Genomic DNA, 23787 nt, shown 5'->3' on the forward strand with positions numbered 1-23787 from the left:
CAAAATATATAACCATTGTTTTTGTTGTTTTGTTTTTGTTTTGTTTGTTTGTTTGTTTGTTAAGACAGGGTTTCTTTGTGTAGCTTTGAAGCCTGTCCTGGAACTTGCTCTGTAGACCAGGCTAGCCTTGAACTCACAGAGATCCAATTGCTTCTGCCTCCAAGTTCTGGGACTAAAGGTGTGTGCCACCACCACCAGGCACAACCATGGTTTTAAAGCAAGGTCTTTCATGACCCTCTGGTGCCTGCCAGCCATATGAGAATTGCAGACCTCTGACTGCCCCCACAGACCCTATTATACTGAGGAATGAGGAACCACAGGGAAGGAAGCAGTAAATATCACAATGCCTTCCTAACACAATTCAGCAGCCTCTGTCTTCATTAAGCATTGCCTTGACTGCTGTAAGAATTTTAAAAAAGGTTGTTCAATCAGTTTTTGCCCATTTAATGGGTACTTCAATTCTGTGAGCAATTCCTGGAGTTTCTTCCTATTTTTCATGGCAGGACTACTTGCACTTCTATTTATAAATGCCTGTTTTCCTAATAAGACCTTATTTTCTACAAGCTGTTCAGAGGCAATGGTTGATGATTCCTGAGTAGACAAATATTAAAGCTGTCCTGTTTCTAGGTGACTTAAGATTGATGATTTTCAGTAACCTTTCCTTAGCAATATGCTACATAATTGTAGAATATTGTAAATGGTGGGAACAACATAGGGGAGCGATGTCTACCAAGACAGTGGACCTAACCAATTAGTACTGGGTTGTATTTACCCTCAGGAAGGAATGATGGAGTGCTACACACAGTCAGTGGCTCTATATAAGCCTCTCTGGTAGCTTACAAAGGTCATTCTTCATTTGAATGGCAGGGACAGTTAAAGTGGAACAGCTAATAGAGGTATCAGGATTTAAAGGAAGTACAAAGGTAGTTCTGCTGGGATCCTGAAATAAGGTAAGGGTACATCTGGCTGGCATACTGCTCCTGAGGCGCCCAAACTGCACAGTTCTTGAATGTGAGCCAACATTTCTGTGCTACAAGATCCTGTAGAGACTTTTGCCTACAATACAACATATACTCCTCACACCCATTAGAACATGCCTCCAGTACTCTCCTGGCTGCCAGACTGATAACCTGGGGTCTATATCAGTACAATGAGCTACGGACATGCTGAACCCAGCAAGGTAAAGGACTATATATCCACAGAGTTGTAATTAGGCAGTGTGTACCACAGGAGCACTCCTTGGAATGAATTCTGAGCATGTTTTAACATGGGAGCTGGAACAGAAAACTGATTAACAATTCAGTGACATCAAAAGGGTTATTTAACAGGATATAGAACTTTTCACTCTATCAATGACCCCAAAAGATGGAATAACTCGTAGAGGGTTAGGAAAAACAGGGACCAATACTCAATGAGGTAGAAGTGTCTGAGTTGTCACAGCAAACCACAAAAGAAAAAAAGTAGAGGGTAGATTAAGGAAAGGATGGGCATATTGCTGCCACAGGGTGAGCTGTAGTGGTGGTGAACACAGCAAATGCCAGGGGCTTCTGGTCTTGCCCCATCTTAGTTGATATGAAATAGCCTAGCTATACTCTACACCTGTATGGAAAAATGGATGTTAGTTGCCAATAGGTGCCCTGGCTGTTGTGTTGGGGTCTGAAATCCACCGACACTGAGAATATCCTTGTCACAGGCTGTTTCCAGCCAATGGATGATGGACCAGGGCTGCTAAGGCAGGTCCATTCCCAGAAGATATGGAACCCATCACCATTCCTTGACCAACTCAATGCAAACATAGCTTTAGATTTCAGCTAAAGACTTGGGTGACTCTTGTGCAAGTTTTGAAGTTGTTTCTTTATGCAGCATCCACCTGGCATGTATACAAATCTACAATTTCTCACTTCCCCAAAGCAAACAACTCAAAAAATGGGCACACCGTATGACTTCTCTTTCCCGTTTTCCGGTCTAAAAGGCATGTCTAGTCAAAAATCATGTTCTTATAGTCCATGGTTCTTGAAAATTATCAATTTCACTTTTTCTGCAGAATTAATTACAGGTGCCAAGTGTTTTCTAGTAATTGTCATTAGATACAATACCCTGGAAAGACAGTAGAAGCAGGCCATCTGATTTCTCCATACAACTACAGAGTCTGCATAGGCCTCAGTCTTTAGAAGGACTTCAGTGGAAATAATATCCCTCGATTGCAATGCTTTGGGACAAGGGCTCTATAGCCCAGGTTTTTGGCCTTGAAATCAATCCTCCTGCCACAGCCTCACATGTACTGAGATTATGGGTCTACACTACCACAACCAGTTCCAATGCTCTTTAAACTCCATCACTAATGACTTAAATGTAATTTAAAAGAGGTCATCTTCTTCACTTAGTAAGTTAAGACTCATCTAAAACATTTACACTTTCCTGTGGACACCCAGATTCACCACACACTAGCTCTGGAGCTGTGTTACAGACCCCTACAAAAAACTTTGCTTCTGAGGGTATTCTCAGACTGAGCCCATGTACCTCTTATCTCCTGTCCTAGTTACATTCTGACCAAAAACCACTTGAGAAGGACAGGGTTTCTGGGGCTTATACTTCCAGCTCACAGTCCATTACTCACAGGGGACAATGAGGACAGAAACTCAAGGAAGGAACCAGGGAGGAATGCTGCTGTCTGGCTTCTGCTTGTTAGAGTATTTTTTATAGGGCTGAGGACCACCTGCCTGAGGAATGATGCTACCCAAAGTAGGTTGGGCTCTCTTCTATCAGTTAGTAGAATTCTATAGACTTAGCCCTTAGCCCATAGACTAAGCTGATCCAGGCAATTCCTCAATCAAGGTTCTCCTCTCAGATGAATCTAGCTGTGGCCAGCTGACTATTAAAGCTAATCACAACCTCCCTCTCTGCCTTTTCCTTCTTGCCCCTGAATCATTTCTCCTTTTCTCTTTCCCCTTCCTCCCTTTTATGTTCATTATCTCAATACTACTTCCACAGTGTTTGAATCTTAGTAAAAAACAAACATCATTCTGGTTCTTTCATCTACATTTAAACATTCATAATATCAACAAACCGCCTTCCGAATTTCTCTTGCTTATGAAGTAAGTAGTCTCTTTTGCTTACCTGCATTTGCAAGGAAACTCCACAAATATTTAAAAAGTAATGTTTAAACATTCCAATTAGAAAATAGGCAAAAACCACTCAGGAGACATTTCAACCAAAGGAATATAGATGGAAATAAACACCTGAGCACAGACTCAGTCCACGTCATTTAGCCATAAGGAAAATGCAAACACAAGCATCAATGAGCTATGCCCCAAATCTGTTAGTACAGCTACAGTGAAGGACAATTAGGAGAACCTGGCTCTCTTGAGCTCTGCTGGTGGGAGGGCAAAGCACAGCCCGGGCACTGTGAAAACAACAAACATGGCAGAGGGCAGGCCCAGCAGAAGTGAGAGTCTTCATAAAACCCCGAGGCTTTGCTTTTTAAGATCTCCAAACCAGAAACAAACAAAATGCCCCTTGATGGGAAATTCCCTGATGGGAAAAACTACACATTTCCAAACATTTCTTGGAGAGTCAGACTGGCAGGTTTTGTGGATAGGAAAAAAAATATTCATTAAAACATTACCAATAAAGTCTTTCCCCAAACAAAGCAAATGAAAACAATCCTCAGCTCTGACTAGACCATAAGCCAAACAACAGAAGACAGGCCTGGAGTGACTTTACTCTGGGTAGTCACCAAATTTGAAGTATGGTCCAAGTCTAGAGGGTTAGGTGACACCAGGCAATGTCTTCATGGTCCACCAAAGCTAATAAAAATGACTTTTAACCCTGCCACCAACTCTGTTCACTTTTTTCCCTCAGAACCATTTCAATCTTTCCAACTGAAATTGAAAACTACTTAACTTGCCATCATACCTTATTCTGAACAGTTTTAAATAGAGGATTCCCTTAGATACCCTGAAAGAGTGCCTTTCATCCTTCCTCACAAGGCACCTTCCTCGGTCCGAACCCTTCCTACTGAGCTGCTTCTCGATACCCAGTGTCCTTCTCTGCACACAGATGGCCTGTGCTCAGCCAAGGCTTCAAGCTAACATACATGTTTATTTGAAAATGTTGGTAACGGCTCATGGCACCTGTTGTTTCTCCCTTCTTGTGCTCAAACCCCCGTGTGCTATAGCCCATCCCTTTCCAATGATTCTCCGAGCTTTCCTTCCACTCCAGTGGTAGGCCTTCCACTATGTATCAATTAACTCAACATGAAAGCCACATCCATTGAACAGAACCTATTAGGATGACTAATCAGCGCAGCTGGCTCAGACATGGCTCTTATGAAAAACATCTGAACCACGATGATAAAAACCAATCATTCAGACATCATGGAACACAGTAAATAAGATATATAGCCATTCTATAGATCTTAGTAAAGTGTTTTCATGACAGGACAAGATGAAGGAAAGTGAGAGAATAATCTAGGTTAAGATTCAAAGTAACTTTAATCACCTAGGCATGTGGCCATAAGATATTAAAGCTTTTAAAGAGTAAACTACAGGTGAGTTACAGAAAATAAAATAAAATGGATAGGCAAAAATAGATGAGAATAAGTCAGAAATATTTATACACAGTGGACTAAGAAACCTTAACACTGTGGCCAAAATAGGTACTGAATAATTCATGCACAGCCTTGAATATCCATGATGCTGATGGGCCACTTATTCTGAACATGAGTTACAACCTCAGCAGTCATCAGCAAGGTAGAGTTTCTGTGACTGAGCACCATTCTCCACTCCTGGTATGTGGGCACTTGATAAATAGTTGTGGAATAAATTAATGATGTTTATTTGCCATGAGATGTTCTGTATGGCAACTGTGTTGCTCTGGTTGGTTAGTAAATAAAACACTGATTGGCCAGTAGTCAGCAAGGAGGAAGTATAGGTGGGACAAGGAGGAGGAGAATTCTGGGAAGTGGAAGGCTGAGTCAGAGACACTGCCAGCCGCCGCCATGACAAACAGCATGTGAAGATCCTGGTAAGCCACAAGCCATGTGGCAAGGTATAGATTTATAGAAATGGATTAATTTAAGATATAAGAACAGTTAGCAAGAAGCCTGGTATGGCCATATAGTTTGTAAGCAATATAAGTCTCTGTGTTTACTTGTTTGGGTCTGAGCGGCTGTGGGACTGGCAGGAAAACTCTAGCTACATTTATTTTTATTTTTATTTGAGATAGGGTGTCACTACATAGTTCAGCTGGCCTAGAACTCTCTGTGAAGACCAGGCTGGCCTCAAACTCACAGAGATCCACTTGCTTCTGTCTCACTAGTACTGAGATTAAAGGCGTGAATCATCACTGGGCATGAATAATATTTACAAAAAAAAGAAAGTCAAGAAATACTTAATTTTAATTTAAAATATGTTATAGGAATTAATAAGAATTAATAAGCTTTAATACATGCCTTTTTCTAATACTGACATGACAACACTGTTTTCTAAATGATCTTTCTGAAAAGATTATAAAATATTCAGTTTTTAACTAATTACATTACTGTTTAAAAGACAGAGTCTTGCTGTATAGCTAGCATTGAAGTCATGGTAATCTCCATTCAGCCTCCTGAATCCTGGGGTTACAGGCACAAGGCAGCACACCCAGCTTCTAGTCCATCACTCTTCAGGGGCATCTGCTGGGCTCTGCATTGAAGTGGATGGAGGCTTTATTTTTTCTATTTCTCTTTCCTACAGCTTTCAATTTTATTTACACGGCTGTATTCTTACACTAACAAGGTAATTTCTTTTCTAATCCTAATTTCTAGAGTTAACATCCTTTTTTTTGTTTGTTTCTGGGTACTGCAGTGTGTGGGCACTAGATTACTTCTATGCTTGTGGATCATAACTGTTTGATTTCTGTTTTGTGAACACAAATCACCTTTACAAAAATAAGAGTGAATTATTTTGTCCTTGTCAAAAGCCAAAAGCCATCTAACTAGACATATTAACATCTAGATGTTGACTGCAATTATTTTCACTTATTTGTATATTTTTAATTCTAAAATTTTAAAGTTTTAAAAATGAAAAACAACACTAGGATTGAAAGCTAATCACAACCTTAGGAGTGTTTCATGCAACTGTGAAACCAAACTGGAAAATACACATAGAAGAAGCCTAGTTTTTGAGTCACAAGGCCACAGCTGCTATCAAAAATGGTTTAATTTGTGGAAGCAAAACTTTGGTTCTCATGGCTACTCATAGATTGCTCACCATGTTTCTGTGATTCTTCATTCAAATGCTCCACTTCCAAGAAAGTATTTCATTCGTTCCTTTTTCTAGTGCCATGACAAAATGTGTGGCAGCACTGAGGGAGAGCGCTCGTTCTCACCAGTTGAAAAGGGGCCCAGCATTACGGTGGGAAGACATGGCCGCAGCAGGGAGAAGTGGACATCCCCACTGCAGTGAGAGAGACGTGCCAGCAACCAGCATGCAACAGTGCTACCCACATCCGGGGCGGGTCCCCCAGTTAAACCTCTCTGGAAAAGGCCAACACAGCATGCCCAGAGGCATGTTTCCTAGGTGACTCTAAATCCAGTCAACTTGACAATGAAGATTACCCACCCCAGCAGTCTTCCGAGAATATAAAGAAGGCTTATTATTAGAAAACCTACAGATGAAATAATTATCCTTACAGAACAGGGATAGTGGAAGATTAAAATTTATAGATTTAAAGACTTAGCAAACGTTCAGTGAGACGGGAATTATGATTAGCATTGTGGGGAGACAAGAAATGCATAAAAACGTAACAGTGTATATGACAACAGCATCACACCAAACTATGAATGAGTAGCATCTTTTCACTGAAGTCACAAGTAAGACAAGAATCTTAACATAATTATTCACTACACAGAATTAGAGTGTAAATGTATGATGCATAGGGGCATGATGATTATCTGTAGACAATTTTATGCCCACCTCAGAAGCCAAATTAATTACAAAATTATTAGAAATAAATTTTAAAGTTCCAGAAGAGTCACACACTATTTCTCACATACCAAGACTCACCAGTTATGAAGTTTAATTAGAAGAAAAAAACAGCAGTATTAGCAACAGATATACTACTTAGAAGGAAGGAGATATGTCTGCAAAAACAAACTACAAAATTAAATGAATGAAGAGAACATGTTTTTCTTCACAGAAGAATGAAGCATACAAACATATCAGTTCTTTACAAAATTAACACACATACTTGTGTGTGTCATGGCATTCTAATCAAAAGCCTCCAAAGACTTGCTTAAAACAACACTGGAGTCCATCTGAGAAACTGAAACTATGACACAGGAACACTCTGAAGCCTAGCTCTCTGGATGGCATCTACACTTGGGGTAGATGGAGCCGGGCCCAAGGCACACAGCTGTAGTCTATATCACTGAAGCCTTGGTTCTACAGCGAGCTGGACAACATGGCAAGCCCCCATCCGTATTAGGTTACTTCTCTGTTGCTGTGATGAGACACCAAACAGAAACAACCAGGGGGAGAAAAGGGGTTACTTCAGCTTATACTTTCTGGTCCACCACTGAGGGAAGCCTGTGTAGGAGCTCAAGACAGGCACCTGGAAGCAGGTACTGAAGTGGAGACCAGGGAAAATGCTGCTTACTGGCTTCTTCCTGTGTCTTGTGCAGCTTGCTTTCTTATAGAACCCAGGACCACCCTCCCGGGGCTGTCACCACCCACAGTGGGCTGAACCTCCTCCATCAATCACTTCAGAAAAATGCTCCATGGACATACCTCCAGGCCAATTTGATGAGGGCCCCATTCCCAGGTGGGTCCAGTTGTGTAAAGTTGACCAGAGCAAACCAGGACACCATCTTAAAAAAAAGTTCTAACAAATGAAACAGCTAACTGTATGGGCACAGGAATGTTGCTCTAAGTATAGGTCAGTAGGAACAAGAAGTCAAAGCAAATGTATTTAACAAGGTAAGAGGATGGAGAAGTTATTTTTAATACCCTGTGTTAAGGTGTTTCCATGCCCAGAATCCATATGAAAGCCAGGTGGGCTTGGTGATCTGCCTTTTATCCCAGCTTCCTTGAGACAAGACATCCCTGGAGCAAGCTGGCTTGCCAGACTAGCTGCAAAGGCAAACATATGATTCAGTGAGAGATCCTGCCTCAGGGGATAGAGTGGACACTGAGTGAGGAAGACATGTGATGTCAGCCTTAGGTCTCCACCTGCATACATACATACATACATACATACATACATACACACACACACACACACACAGAAAACAAGAGAGAGAGAACCGTACACATATATGCATATATTACACACAAAAACCCAGCCTCAGTAACAGCAAATGACCCAGGATTTGCTACTATTTTGTTAAGAAAACTGGAAATTTAGATTACTTGTGATATGTGAAGTTTGTGGGCATGCATGCACATGAGTGCACAGATCCACCAGACGAGTTCAACTTTGTGACTGCTGTCAAAAATTGTCTCATAATTGTAAGTGTGGAATAAAAATGGGCTCAGATGTCACGAGAACATTATGAACATGACATGAGATAACTAGCTAGAGCTGGGAGAAAATGAAGCTGGATCTGTACATTATTTATTATGCTAAATTATTTTCAGAGTACTGGAGGAAGAAAATGTGAAGCATAAAGTCAGAGATGACTGAAATAAGCAGGTTACTGATTATAGAAAATTTCTATGATCTTAGAAAGATGCAAGACGGCAAGCAAGCAATCACAAAACACAGTAACATTGGTCATTTAAAACGTCTATTGAAAGAACAGTCAGAAAATGTGCACTGAACTGAAAAATAAGTAGCAAGTGGGTTTCAAAAGTATTTGCAATGTATGAAAGATGTCAAAATCAAGAAGAAAAAGATCCCACAGCAGGAGTGGGGCTGAGGAGAGGAACTGGAGTGAAGGAGCGAGGGCAAGACCCAACCATCTCCTTTTCTTAAAACCTAAGAATTAAATAAAAATTTAAAAACAAACAAAAAGGTCAATATTCCAACAGAGTGAACAGAGAATTCACAACATAAGCAAAGTGGGTCAATGAATTCGAAAGGATCTGCACATTTGTACTAAAGACACAAACAAGGATGCTCACAGCAACATTACAGGCAAAGCTCAAGACAAGATTTGAGAAATGAGGGAGTAAATGGCAAATTCCTGCATGTCTTTGTCCAAACTCCAAAGGCAGTCAAATAGCAATAAATGAGTTCAACCTGAACTATAGGAGGATTTCCAGTGACTAAATGAATGTTAGCATTCCTCAGGAACTTATGAAGTGGGTTCCCTTCTACCCAAAGGAGCCATCTCCCTTACCTCTGGCAGGAGGGACATTGGCTCCCTGTGCCTATCAGCACATCAAAGCTCATCACCAGGCTCCCTCAGTGTCACAAGTACCTGTTACACATTTTGGAGTCCCTGCTAGCATCCTGCCTAGCCCTTCTCACTCCAGCTCACCAGCTTCTCTCACTGTAGCTATTCTCCCTAGGACCCTGATATTTTTGCTATGATTTATCTATGCTCTGCTCTTGTTTTAAAAAAAAAATTAATGAATGAATGAATATCTAGCCACCAGGATAAAGGTTAACAACTGAACTGTCATTTCTACCTGCTGGGAGAGGGAAAATCAGTTTTTTCCAATACAGTGACACTGGATGTATCAACCACTCCAGGCCAGGCCTCACAGTCAAGAATAGTTGACCAACATAAAATGGACTCTACTGAATTTTTGTTGTTTTGTTTTTGTTTGGTTACAGTCTGGTATCTGTTTGGTTTTGGTTTTGTTTTCTTTTGGGGTATGGTTTTGTTATTATTGTATTGGGTTTTTGCTTGCTTTTTTGAGAAAGAACTTCAAGTTGAATGGGTAGTTGGGGGAGAGGATCTAGAAGGACTTGGGGAAGGGGAAGAATATTGTCCTTTTTTAAATGGCTGCTGTCTTTTAGGCCACAGCTGTCTGAATCAGCAACTGCAGCTCCACCACCACCAGCAGCGGTTAGGCCGCAAGGGCCGTGGCCAGAGGGAAATCTGTTGCCTCCGCTCCAACTCTTGCAAAACTACGACAGGGACCTAACTAAACCTCTGTCCCTCGGAAGAACTCAAGGTTCAAAGGTTAAGGTGGAACTCTGCTCCTTAGAGAGGCTGAACCACAAGTAGCTCACTTCCTCTCCTTGCTTGAGTCCTCCAAAAAGCCCTGGTGCTTCTCCTGGCCCCTCCTTATAAACCCTTTCTCCCCTGGCTCCTCCCTACCACTTCCTGTCAGCTAGTTGCTGATTCAGCCTCCTGACTACAGGTGAATTTTATTTATTCAAACACATGTTTGCATCACTAAACAAACACGTTCCAGAGCATAAACAAAAGTAACACACCTTGAAATAATATTCTACAATAGAATATGATCAAAATATATTTAAATTTAAAAATTGTTTCAAATAATTAAAAAAATAAAAATATAGTGTAAATTTAGCCTATCAGCCCACTCACTGATGCTATTATAATATCAACATACACATTTCACAGGTATGCATGCTGTTCTGTGGAACCTAGCCCTACCATGGGTGAAGACTGAAGCTTGTCTTTCTTGTTAGATATAGCATTTGTCTTTTGATGATTACAAGTGTTTAGCTACTAATCAAAGACCTTTCTGCTAAATGAAAACATAAATTTAATGGACTAGTTTGTGGTGATATATATTTTTAATAAATACTGGAAAGCGTTTAAGAAAAAAATGTTTAAAAATGTAAGGACTGTACTAGCACCTGCAACTCCAGTCCCAGGGAGTCTGACACCCTCTTCTGGCCTCCATGTGCACGAAGCACACACACAGTTTGCAGATATACATATGGGCAAAAGGCTCATTCACAGGAAATAAAAATAAATCTTTAAAAAAGAATTACCTTCATTCCTATACAGTACCCCGAAAACCCTCAGTGCTAAGATCAACTCCACTGACTTCTACTTCCGAAGAGATTGAGTCCGTGTTACAAATGACACTTGTCTCCTCTTCCTTTGGCACTCACGACACATGCTCCCAAACGGTGGGTCTCTGCTGCTATTTGTTTGTAGCAGGTGCTTGCAAACTTTCTCTGTCAAGGGCCAGAGAGTAAATATACTTTGAGGGGTACACAACCCTGTCACAACTACAGCTTGCAAGCAACCATAGGTGTTATGGAAACAAACGGGCTGGACTGCGTTCCAATGGCATTATATTACAAACCTGGGAGGCAGGTTATAGTTAGCTGACTCCTGCTTTCTATAATCGGCCCTGGCATCTGTGGTCAAGGACATGCAGTGACTTGAAATGGGGAAATACCTATTTAAATTGGGCTGTTGGAAGATTAACTAATAGCCAACTAGCACAAATTTGAATTCAGTACCTCATGGTGCTGGGAGAGGAATGATTTCCTAGGGGAATGTGTGGACCCAGTGAGTCCCTCCTGGAATGGGCATTCTACTCAGTGCCAAGTGCTACTAAATTACCTCGGAAACACAGTCTGAGGGGAAGGCACAGAGAACGGGACGATGTTCATCTCATGGACAGCGTGCCTCCACCAGACTGGCAGCGTGAGTTGTCATGATCTGTTGTACTGTGTGGCAACCACAGTTGATAACAATGTATTACATCTTTCTAATTTGCTAAAATACAAAACCCTCTGTATAGAAAATAATAAATTGATGAGATGACAGGTATGTTAATTAACTTGATTCAATTCACACTGTTCTCTATAAATACACAGAAGTACTCTTTGTTAACTAAAATAAAAGTCCAAAGTTTCAAAAACAAAAAACCTTTCTCCTGTAACCATGAGGAGTACTAGGGCCTAAAATCATAATCTTATCACTTCTTAGGATTGCCTTCCTTTGGGTAACAATTATTTCTTCCTAAAGGAAAGACTTAACACAGATCAACATCTTTATGTCTTTAAGAAGTTCTGACTACAGGTTTGCTAAGAGAAAATGGCCTCAGGCGAACATTAGGCAACATTTGCTTAGCAATGGCTTAATTCTGAGGAGCACCCTTAAATGACCTAAGATTCCCAATTGCCTAACACTGTCACAAGTAGGTTTCGTCATAACAAGGTTATACTTAGCACGCAGGTGACTATGGTTATGAGAGTCAGAATCAGCAGACAGCGCTGCTGTGGATGGATTTGAAGGTACACTAACTACTGTCCTGTGCGCCAATCTTCCTAACTTACTACTGACATTCTCAGTAGTGTGCACTTGGACTTGGGAAACCTAGAACTCCCTAAGTAAGTAAAGCTTATCTCAGAGACCTTATGTCTGATATTACAAATTCAAAGGAGCCAGAAACAAAAAGATTGTGGTGTCTCAGCGACCAGAGGAGCCTCAAAACTAAAAAGAAATTTCACCTCCCCAACTGTTTCTCTATTAATAGTTAAATAGCCTAAGAGTTTTTTAAAAATTGAATTAGATGTATTCATTTTCTGTGTTAAGTGTTTTGCCTGCGTGAATGTCTGTGCATCACATGCATGCTTGGCTTCTCCACAGGTCAGAAGAAGGCATTGAGCCCTCTGAAACTGGAATTACCAGTGGGTGCTGGGAACTGAACCTAGGTCCTCTGCAAGATAAACATGTACTCTTAAACACAGAGCCATCTCTCCAGCCCCTAATTCTTTTTTTAAGTTAAGTATGTGCTTTCATTTTAACGCTGTAGTTTTCAGACATCATAACTGAGCAGGTAAACAACAAGGCAGAAATGTCAGGTTTGCTTTCAGTGGCATACACCAAGGTTCTTTAAAATTCTTATGTACATGTGTGCATGTTTCTGTCTGTGTGCATGCATGTGCCCATGGAGGTCAGAAGAAGGCATCAGATCCCCAGGAGTTAAAGGAGGCTGCTAGCCACCTGACATGGATGCTGAGACCCAAACTCAAGTCCTCTGAAAGACCTGTATGCATTCTTTACCATTGCACTTTCTGTCCTGCCCCATGGGTTGGATTTTTTGTTGCTGTGATAAATATCAAAAGAGAAACAAAAGGAAGTAAGATTTATTTTGGCTCAAAATTTCAGGTTTTTCAATCCCTGGTTGGCTCTTCCCTTCTTCCTAAATTATTAGTACAAATATTAACGCCAACACAATATATACTAGCCACATTCTCTTACAGAAATGTACAGCTATACAGCAAAGTTGACAGAATAAACATGGACCATCTGTGCTCTAGCATCACGGTACAACTGTTACCACACATCTAGCCACTTATCTGTTCTTATCTACACCAATACATTTTAATTTTTTGTGTGTAAGGGACAACACATGTATTCTTATATTCCTCTACATAAAATAATAAATACCATACTTTTATTTTTAAGCAGTAAGTCTTCTTCCTCAAAATAGCTTACTATTTTATAAGCATTTCAAAAGCACCTGCCTTTATGACAGAATCATATTCATATCACTGTATCAGAAAACAGTAGCCTTATATTTGAAAAGAAAATTAATTAAAATAAATCATTAACTATAAATCATTCTACTTTCATACTGACGAAATAAGCTTCCTATGGGACATAGTCATGTGAAATGTTTGTTTTTTCATTTCGTCAGTATTTACTTATTCCTATCACAGTTTCTGTTGGTTTGGGATGGAAAGCTCTTATTTGGTAATGGTTCCCCACTAAGTGCTCTGAAGACTATTCAGTTTCACAGAGGTGGAAAGGTGAAGAACTACTTTCTAAGCATATTTCAGGCAAAGCTGCATTTATTTTTTGTAGGTGTCCTGCAGCTTAACAATTTTTATAAATAGACTATTACTTCTTTAACTTTATTAAAGTAAACACTTTATTGAATGACTGATACTATCAGGGAACATTTCTTTTTGAAACTCAGCAATTTTGAACACATACAAAGAGTTCTCAAGATATGAGAAATAATTCTTACAGTTTAAGTATGTTTGAACTTGAAAAGCCAAGAGACACAGAAAGATGTCTGGAGAATTGCTCTCCAACAAGAACAAAACCTAAATTGTACACAAACATTTGTTTTGACAACCACACATACACTTCTCTATTAGCACAAAGTCAGACTGTGACCTCAGCCTTTGTACGCTGTATCAAAGTAAGGAAAATGCAGCATCCCCCTCATCAGGAATCCCGCCTGAGTCCCACTCGAAAACCTCAGCTACGTTCCCATCTCCGTGAGGCTCCTGTCTTCTTCTGCAATTTAAAATGCCCCAAGGTGCCCTTAATTCTTTAATAAGTTTTTAGGGAGCGTTAAAGCAATGGCCAGCCAAACCAGGAAGTCTCATGCAATCCTACCAGGTCCCACTGTTTTAAAAAAAGGCATCTTGACCGTTTCATTTCCTCTAGATAAAACTTCTTGGCAGATTAAACAAAAGGATGTTTCCAACTTAGGCTATCTCATTCAGTTTCTACTAACATACATTTCTCTTTTCTTTTTTTCTTTTTTGGTTTTTCAAGATGGGTTTCTCTGTGTAGCTTTGGTGCCTGTCCTGGATCTCGCTCTGTAGACAAGAGCTCTGGCCTCCAAGTTACAGAGATCCACCTGGCTCTGCTTCCCGAGTGCTGGGATTAAAGGCGTGCGCCACCAGCTCCCATTTCTTTTTTTAATGCCCTGTGTAGCCTACTACTGAAAGAGAAACTAGTGAATTTCATTGCAACTAAAAGCATTCAAACACAGGAACATGAAAAAGTAAGCATTCCCGAAGAGAAACAGCTCACAGGGCCAAACAGACAGTTTAAATATCATCCTGATGGCAGCAGTAAGAGTCACCCTGTCACAGAACACCCAATTTAAAACCTATAGAGGAAGAATATTCACGTTCATGGATGAGCTTCCTAGGGCAGAGGTTGTAAAAATACAAACAACTGCTGTAAAATCAAGAGGCCAAAACCACAGTGATCTCTCTGAGCTTTTTAGTTAAGAAGTTCACTCACCAATCTTCCCCAGAAACAAGAAAAACAAAGCAGCAAGGAAAGCAACGAGCAAAGCCGTAAGTTCAAGCACGCGTGCCTTTAACCCTGGTGTTTAGGATATGCTCATGGATGAAGACTGCCACATTCAAGATGAAGAGTCTCTGGAAATATGCTAACACCATTCAGATAAAAAGGCAAGATTCAATTACAGATAATAACTCTTGCAATATATTAACATTCCCTGGCTTCCAAAAATATGATTTTCTAAAGGCCTCACTGCTGTGTAGAGTTCAAAGTACCACTTTATATATAGATAAAATTAATTATGGAGCACAAATGCCTGTCCTCAAGCTTGACCAATCTGAGTCTCCCCCCCCCACCCTTGGGACAGTTGAACATCTGTCAGTCAGCCTATTCTTGCACAGATGACAACTCACAGTTATTTTGGAAGGTAGTATCTGAAAACTAAACAACAAGTTATAGTAAGTGTCTTCAGGAATGAGTAAAAAACAGTGGAACCAGCCTTAGATCCACGGCCACTTGTTGTTCATCTAAGTAAGCCGATTCTCTAAAGCCTGAGGTTATTACTTCAGGACATGATAGCACTCCCTTATAAAGTTGTTCTGATAAAAAATAAAAGACTATTATCAAAGTCTTTGAATGTCCTGCACAGCATGGCAACAAGGACATTATTAGAAAAGTCAACTCCTTCACATAGTCCTTCCTTTTTGTAAACAGAACTCAAAGTTTTACTATAACACACGTGTACAGAATACAGTAAGGGCACATAAACACCTGAAAGAGAGAATCTGTAACGGACCCTGGTATATACCACTCATCCTGAGAAATGGATCATGATTGATGTATTTGAGCATCCCAGTCACCTGTACACTATTACATTTCTTTTCATTTCAGAAAATAACTCTCACAATAACCATTTACCTGATTTTAATACTAGTTACCACAGCATTTATGAGTCTGTAATCTTTCTATCCAGATTTTTATCTCCCTTCCATCCTTCTCTGTGAATGTATGTTCTCCTCCAACTTACAGAATATTTTTTCTCAAAGCAATATTTGACATTTTTATCAAACTGTCAAATAATTTGGAAGGTTGAAAGAACACTTATATATACATATAAAGTAGAAAAATGAGTTACAGTGAAGTTGGCAATGCCACATCGTATGCAAGGACAATGGAGAAAAGATAGCAAGCTAACAACTGCCTCACAGCCTCACAGCACAGACCCAGAGTTCTGCCTTCAGTTGAAACCAGAATGTTTGTTTAGGCTAGGAACAAAGTTCAGTTCACATTTTCATGTTGACTTTTCCACATAGCTTTTCGTATCATATTAAAGGGTAGAATGTATTACTGATGATGTAAAGGCCCTAGATAATATTCAGTATTTCCTAAAAAGGAAAGGAATAACAAATAAAGACTAATACAGTGTATTTTTCTGTTAAAGAGGAAAGCTGTCAGAAAATGGTCATATTATGGAGGAGCATTCATGAAAGGCAGCTCTTTAACATGTAGCTGATGCCCACCAACTGGCGGTATCATTCACCTGAGCAAGTGGTGGAAGAATCTCCTGGCATACTTGCTGATCTGGTCTCTGTACTCCAGAATAGTTGTATCCAGAAGTGGTCTTGTTGGAGCATAGAAGGTTCCAAGGCTTGTCTCAAGCTGCGCTGTGGAATTCAAACATAGCAGCACTTGAAATAAGAGAAACTCCTTCAATTACAACAGACTATTCGTGTTTGCAGTCAGTCAGGTTCTGCAAATTTGGATGAAATGTGAGCTTGTTGCAGGAAAGATGAAATTAAAATATGACAGCTGGTACAAAAACAAACCTGTGTATAAACTGTCACTTGAGACAAAGCTGACAATGACTCTGAGCAACAAAAAGCTGTCAAAATTGAAATCCATAATGAACCAATGTCTCACCACAAATGGGTAATTAAAACAGTGACTCATCAAAGTAATACAGTTTGAACTAGTATTTCCAGTAAAATCAATTTGCGGTGTGCTCAACATTATGTGTTCTCTTAATTGGAAAGGAGAAAACTAACTTTTTGAACAGGGAAATGAAATTAGCACAGTAGAAATGTTTTCTTAAAAAATACCAATAAGGGGCCAATAAGATAGCTCAGCAGTGAAAGACATCTGCTACCAAGCCTGATGACCTGAGTTCAATCCCCAGCATCCATATGGCAGAGGAGTCACAAGTTCTCTGACTTCCACACATATACTATGGCTAATGCACATGCACACACACACACACACAATGCACACACACACACATACACACATGCACACACACACACGCACACGCACACACATTCACTAAGTGACTGACTAACTAACTAACTAACTATATATATATATATATATAATTAAAATTAAATAATACAAATAAAGACTTGTATATTGGAGTAAGATATGTCTGTGATGCAATTTTAGGAGAACAATGAAAATCTGTATCTTGTCCCTAAATCCTGACATAAACAAGGTTCCGTGGTTTGTCCTTTCATGAAAACAAACACCCTTGGATAGGAGAAGATTGGAAAGATGATTTTCATAAATGGGGAAGGCTCAGAGATAAGAGATTAGGGGATAAGAAGCGGCCTGTCTACTTCACAGTTTTACCAAGATATGCCAGTGGGGCTGTGCTTCTGCCCAGAAATACCTGGAAGCAATTACCATATGGAGAGAACATGAGTATGTATGAGTATACTATAGTTCACAGTTAGATTCCTCTAATATTTGTGCTTCCAACACTGGATTGAATAAACAAGTCATTATTTAGCAAAACTCTTAGTTGTCAGCCTATTTAGATTTCCAAGTAGTAAATACCTCATCAGAGTAATTGCTATGGCTTGACTAAGCTTCAGTAATGTCTTTATTTTTTTTCCAATCTCAAATCTAGACAGTAAAATAGGATGCATTTTGGAGGTATTTTCTTTCAAAGCAGCAGTCAATTTAGATTAAAATTGAACATAGCACTGTCACTGTGAAAACAAGCCAGATTCTTTTCCTATTGCTTGTTTTCCTGACAGCATGTTCCGTACATCTGAAATGTTCAAGTCTACATGGAATACGTGTAACTCCCAGCACAGCTACGGATTCATTAGGCTGCCCAGCTTGAAGGTGGAAATGAAGATCTCAAAGACAGACACAACACGGATAGAAATAACAGCGCACTAGGCTTCACTAATAAAAGGCCAATGAATTACCATGTCAAATTTGTTAGATTCAGATAAAATAAATCTCAACAGGGAATTCTGAATGTTTTAGAAATGTGTTTTGTAGTTACTTGGGAGGAAATGCACATAGCTACTTAGCATATACATATTTGGATAACCCAGGATATATATAGAGTTTGTTTTAATAGCCCAATATCATAAAAGCTTTTTATTTCTCTATTTCTCCAATACAAGTCTGTGAAAAAATCCTTTATTAGGATAGGAATCTGATAATGCCCATTTGTGCATTTCTTCATAATCTTTCTTGCAACCTAGCAATTTAATAACATAAATTCAATAAGGCGCAAGCAACTACTCAGTGTCTGGAGTGAAACTCAATATTTTATGTCTCCACATTTCTTCTTTAACTGTGAACTTGGGACTTATTACACAGAGCATGTATATCATCACTACAAACCTGGGAGACTCTGCTCTTTTGTTTCTGTTGTTACTTTTGACAAGTACTCAGTCTTGAGAAGTGTATCAATATTAAAAAAATAATTACTTGAGATAACTCCATAGGCAAAATTACAGTAATTTTTATCCCCTAAAATCTTGGGTTTATACTTTTTCTTTCTAACCTATATTTCTTGAATACCAACAGTGGGTCATGCACTGTGGTAGGCATTTTCTTTTTCTATTTTTTGATATTTCTTTATTATTATTATTATTATTTTATTTTATTTTACAATACTATTCAGTTCAACATAACAGCCACAGATTCCCTTGTTCTCCCCCTTCCTGCCCCCTCCCCTTCCCCCAGCCCACCCCCATTCCCATCTCCTCCAGAGCAAGGCCTCCCCCAAGGACTGAGATCAACCTGATAGACTCAGTCCAGGCAGGTCCAGTCCCCTCCTCCCAGACTGAGCCAAGCGTCCCTGCATAAGTTCCAGGTTTCAAACAGCCAGCACATGCAGCGAGCCCAGGACCTGGTACCACTGCCTAGGTGCCTCCCAAACAGATCAAGCCAATCAACTGTCTCACCTATTCAGAGGGCCTGATCCAGTTGGGGGCCCCTCAGCCTTTGGTTCATAGTTCATGTGTTTCCATTAGTTTGGCTATTTGTCCCTGTGCTTTATCCAACCTTGGTTTCATCAATTCTCGCTCATATAAACCCTCCTCTTTCTCGCTAATTAGACTCCCAGCGCTCCACCCGGGGCCTAGCCGTGGATGTCTGCATCCAGATTCCTCAGTCCTTGGATGGGGTTTCTGGCACAACTATTAGGGTGTTTGGCCATCCCATCACCAGAGTAGGTCAGTCCCGGCTGGGTAGGCATTTTCTTCATGTAAAAATACTGACATTTCCATAGAAGAATTTGGACTACTTTCAAAAAGTTTAGCTGATTCTTAAACACATATTAGAAGGGAATTCTGGGAGTTAGGTTAAAGTCTATAATATAAATTTCCTAGAGATTCACGAGCTTACTGGTCAACTATAGAATTTTATCAAAAAAACTTGTTATTTTGAAAAGGTAATAAAAATAAAGTCTATTAAAACACACTGAAAATACTAAAAAAGAAAATGTTCTCCAGTAACAGACCCTCCCTAATTTTCTTACCCTGTATTATTTAGTGATACTGTCTAGTCATAACTTCCTAATGTTTATATTAGTAGCACAAAGATATGAAGTACATTTCTAAATCCCAGCTACTTTGGTGTACTTTGTATCATAAAAAGGAATAACCACTCATAAATACATGCTAGAGAAGTGCAGGTGTAAAAACCTGTTTGCATAGCTATGTGTCATTTGTCTCCTTAGTGCCCGAAACCTCGACAATACTCGTCTTGGATTTCCGTGGGCAGATTCCCCAGAAAAGGTGAGGAACCCAAGCGGGAGAAGCGAGGTGTACATCACAGGTACAGACCCAAGGATGAAAACCAGAAGAGTGGCTGGGCTACAGACACTTCTGACACACACAGAAGGAGTGTAAGGAACTACTTTGCCGACAGGGGACTTACGCGTGAGAAAACACGCTGGTGTTTAACATGAGAGAAGACGACCTTGGTTTGCTGTCCTTTGTCTGCAGACAGAGAGAATAAATGAAATTTCTGATCAGATCTTAAATCTGAGCATATTCCACATGAGCTTGACTGAACTGTGTAACGACAACACTGTGAGTTTCAACACAGACACAGGCAGAAAAGGTGTCCTCTGTGTTGACATATACCACACGGGAAGTAGCATTTGGTAATAATTTTTGATATCCTTTCAATTTTAATATTGCATTAATACTTTTGTTCTTCAGTCTCCAATAGCATAACTAACAATCACTCTAAAACTGACTCAAAATGGATTTCGCGTACACTCAAAACCACTGATGTCTGACCTTCTCTCTCTGGAGTGAGTCTTTGTCGAAGAAGATGGTTCATGATGGCGCTCATGCTGACGAAGCACTGCTGGCCCATGGTGTCCCAGCTCATGCTGCTCAGGATGTTTATTGCCTCATTCATCTCATCACAGTGAATGTACTGGAGAATGAGGTCTACCAGGCCAAGCTGTGCTCGAGTGAGGACGCCTGTCACAAAACAAGTAAAGCCAGGTGAATCCTGAAAATACAAAGTCAAGTAATAAAACCAAACACACTCTTTACACAAGGGAAAAAACATACTGGGAAATCAGAGGCACATTGGTTTGCCCTTTCAAAAGAAAATAAATCCACTTCTAATGTTGACAGAGCAGGAACATTAAAAAAAAAAAAAAGTTCAGCCAGAGTCATTTAGTTTTATTTAGAAAAGGCCACTGGCATTTGACAATTTTTCCATGTTAAATGGCAAACACTACCTTTTAAGCACTGTTCCATTTTGTTTGTTTTGTTTTTTCTTCCTTTAAAAATGGGGCTAGGAAGATGGCCCAGCTGATGAACTGCTTGGCGAGGAAGCATGAGGACCCAAGGTCAAGCCTCCAGAAGCCAATGTAAAACTTAGGCAGAGCAGTGCATGTCTATGACCTCAGTGCAGAGGAAATGAAGCCAGGGCATCCCGAGCGCTCGCAGGCCAGCCAGTCTAGTTGAATGGGGAAACTTCAAGTTCAGAACACTGAGAAAGTCTCCAGAACTGACCTCTGACCTCTACATGAGCACACACATAACATACACACAAATATGTAAACATCCATACACACCAAAGGAAAAAATTTAAATGCTAACTGTAGTTTTTTTTCTTCAGCAAGTGTTTTATTGATTTAGGTAAGTCTATAAAAACTCAGTACAAATAATCATAAAACTAAATGAGGAATTTTCTGTGAAATTATTTTATAAGCTATAAAATAATATAAAACATTACTGTAATTCTTTTTATTACTGTCATCAGAATTTAATTGGAATATTTATAGGTTTCATGATTTTCAAAATATATTAGTTCATGAGAAAGATGCTAAAATTCTTCATACTAACTCCAAGTTACATAAAAAGGAAAAAAAAAAAACCTACTTATGCTGTATCTTACAAGACTCAACTTGACAGGGAATCTGGGGAATGGCCCTAAGCAGTAAAACTTTACTATTCCTTTTAAGTTGTAGAATCAACAGATGTAACTACCAAAGCTCATGAGTCTGTGTCAAGCACTGGAAGTCCTAGTCATAAATCAGGCAGCTCCTGGCAGTAGATGGCATGTGCAGCAACTTTGCAGAAACTGAAAACAGTCTCTTTCCCCAACCTCTGTCAGAAACAGCAATTCTACTAGGACCAAGAGGCGGAAGGAAGCCGCTCTGAACAAAGGCTACATCTGATCACGGTCAAACAGTTCAAAAGTAAAGACAATGTTATTTTTAATGGTGGTGGAGGAGACACAGGACATACAGAGAAACAAAAAATGAATGATAATAGGCTTTGCATCTGAAATTATGCAAACTAGAAAACAACAGGAAGACACTTGTAAAGGGCTTAAGATAAAAATAAAAATAACCTAGAATTCTAAACTCTTATAATAGAGGATTCAAAATTCATGAAGAGATAGAAAAGTCTTTAAATACATCTAATAATAGAGTTCTGAATAATGCAACAAGAACGGACAGAACTGAACGGGGTGGGAGGACCTAAGTAGACAACTGGATTTCAGTGTATCTTTCATGAATCAGAGACTATATAAACAGAAATTCTGGAAAAATACTTGAAAAACACTGTCAGTGAAAAATTAACAACTAGATATATTTTCTTTGCTTTCTTTCTTTTTTTTTTTTCCATGACAGGTCATATGTAGTCCAGGCTGGCTTCAGACTCTTAATATAGTAGAGGATGATCTTGAACTTCTGATTCTCTGGCTTCTGACTCTCCTGTGCTGGGATTACAGGTGTGCACAGCCAATGCCTGTCCAAGAGTAGCTACACTCCTAACCCAACACTTGTAAAACATTTTACCAACAACAGTGGAACACGCATTCTTTTTGAGGACACACAAAACATGCACCAAGCTAAAGCATGTTCAGAGTAATAAAACATCCTACAGTGCATTTCAAAGGTTTGAAATCATAGGACTAGATTAGTTCTCTAACATCAAAGGAATTAGATATAAAACAGAGAAAGAACTAGGAAATCTCCAAATATTGACAAAAAATGTCACCAAGTGAGATTTATCACTAGAGATTTAGCCCTGAGGAATTGGAGAAATGGCTCAGTGGTTAAGAGTACATACTGAGGCTAGAGAGATGGCTCAGAGGTTAAGACCACTGGCTGCTCTTCCAGAGGTCCTGAGTTCAATTCCCAGCAACCACATGGTGGCTCACAACCATCTGTAATGAGATCTGGCACCCTCTTCTGGCGTGTAGTCATACATGCTGTATACATAATAAATAAACCTTAAAAAAAAAAAAAAAAGAGTACATACTAACTGTTCTTGCAGAGGACCTAAGTTCAGTTTCCAGTACCTATAACACACAGCTCACAACTACCTGTAACTCCAGCTCCAGGGGATCAAATGCCCTCTCCTGGACCCTGTGTTCTACATTCACATGTCCATATACACATATACATAATTAAAAATAAAACAAATCTTCAAAGTCCACTAGAAGTCGTTATTAAATTTTTAAAAACACAAAATATGAATAAAAGGAAAAATAATAATAAATAAAAAAATATATGGCACTAACCATAATATGCTCAACTCCAAAAGCCATCAGGGAAATGAAACTAACAATACTATATATGCACTCTAATGGCCAAAATGAAAAAGACCATTGATGTAATGTCTTAGTGAAAATGTGGAACAACTACTGCTCTCCTTGCTCACCCACACACTAAACTGTACAACAATTTTAGAGAACCATCTTTCTTTTCAAGTAGCACATGGCCCTGACAATGTCCATGTCTAGGTTTTTCCCAATAGCAATGAAAATATGTGTCCATATAAAGACTTGGTCATAAAAGTACAGGTCATTTTTAGTGCTTTAGCTTAGACCCTGAAATAAACCAAATGTCCATAAACATGTGAAAGACTAATGAAGCATCATGGAGTAGCAATATAATGGATGACTGTAAGGTAACATGAAAGGAAACTAACTAACAGATAAACACCAATATGGAAGATTCTTGCATGTTAATGCTGACTGTGAAAGCATCTAGACACAGGAGTATTTACTCTATGTCCACATTTCTATGAAATTCTGTAACTAGCAAATCTAATTGGCAATGACAGCAATCAAAGCAGTGCTTATGA

General features: G+C 39.5%; 1 protein-coding gene across 7 annotated transcripts in view; it reads right to left on the minus strand.

Annotated features, from left to right (window-relative positions):
* The window catches only part of LOC114697940 (WD repeat containing planar cell polarity effector), a 302933-nt gene that overhangs the window by 120802 nt on the left and 158344 nt on the right, over positions 1–23787 (minus strand). For all 7 annotated transcript variants that reach the window (XR_003735273.2, XR_005092299.1, XM_028876333.2 and 4 more), the window contains 2 exons: positions 20467–20655; positions 16461–16584 (listed from right to left, as the gene is read on the minus strand). Coding sequence is in view for 5 of the 7 variants with exons in the window: in XM_028876333.2 (XP_028732166.1) it covers positions 16461–16584; positions 20467–20655 (313 nt within the window). In the remaining 2 variants the exon portion in view is untranslated. The remainder of the gene's footprint in view (positions 1–16460; positions 16585–20466; positions 20656–23787) is intronic.

This window comes from Peromyscus leucopus, chromosome 10 (genome assembly GCF_004664715.2).
Source record: "Peromyscus leucopus breed LL Stock chromosome 10, UCI_PerLeu_2.1, whole genome shotgun sequence".
NCBI classification, from domain to species: Eukaryota; Metazoa; Chordata; class Mammalia; order Rodentia; family Cricetidae; genus Peromyscus; species Peromyscus leucopus.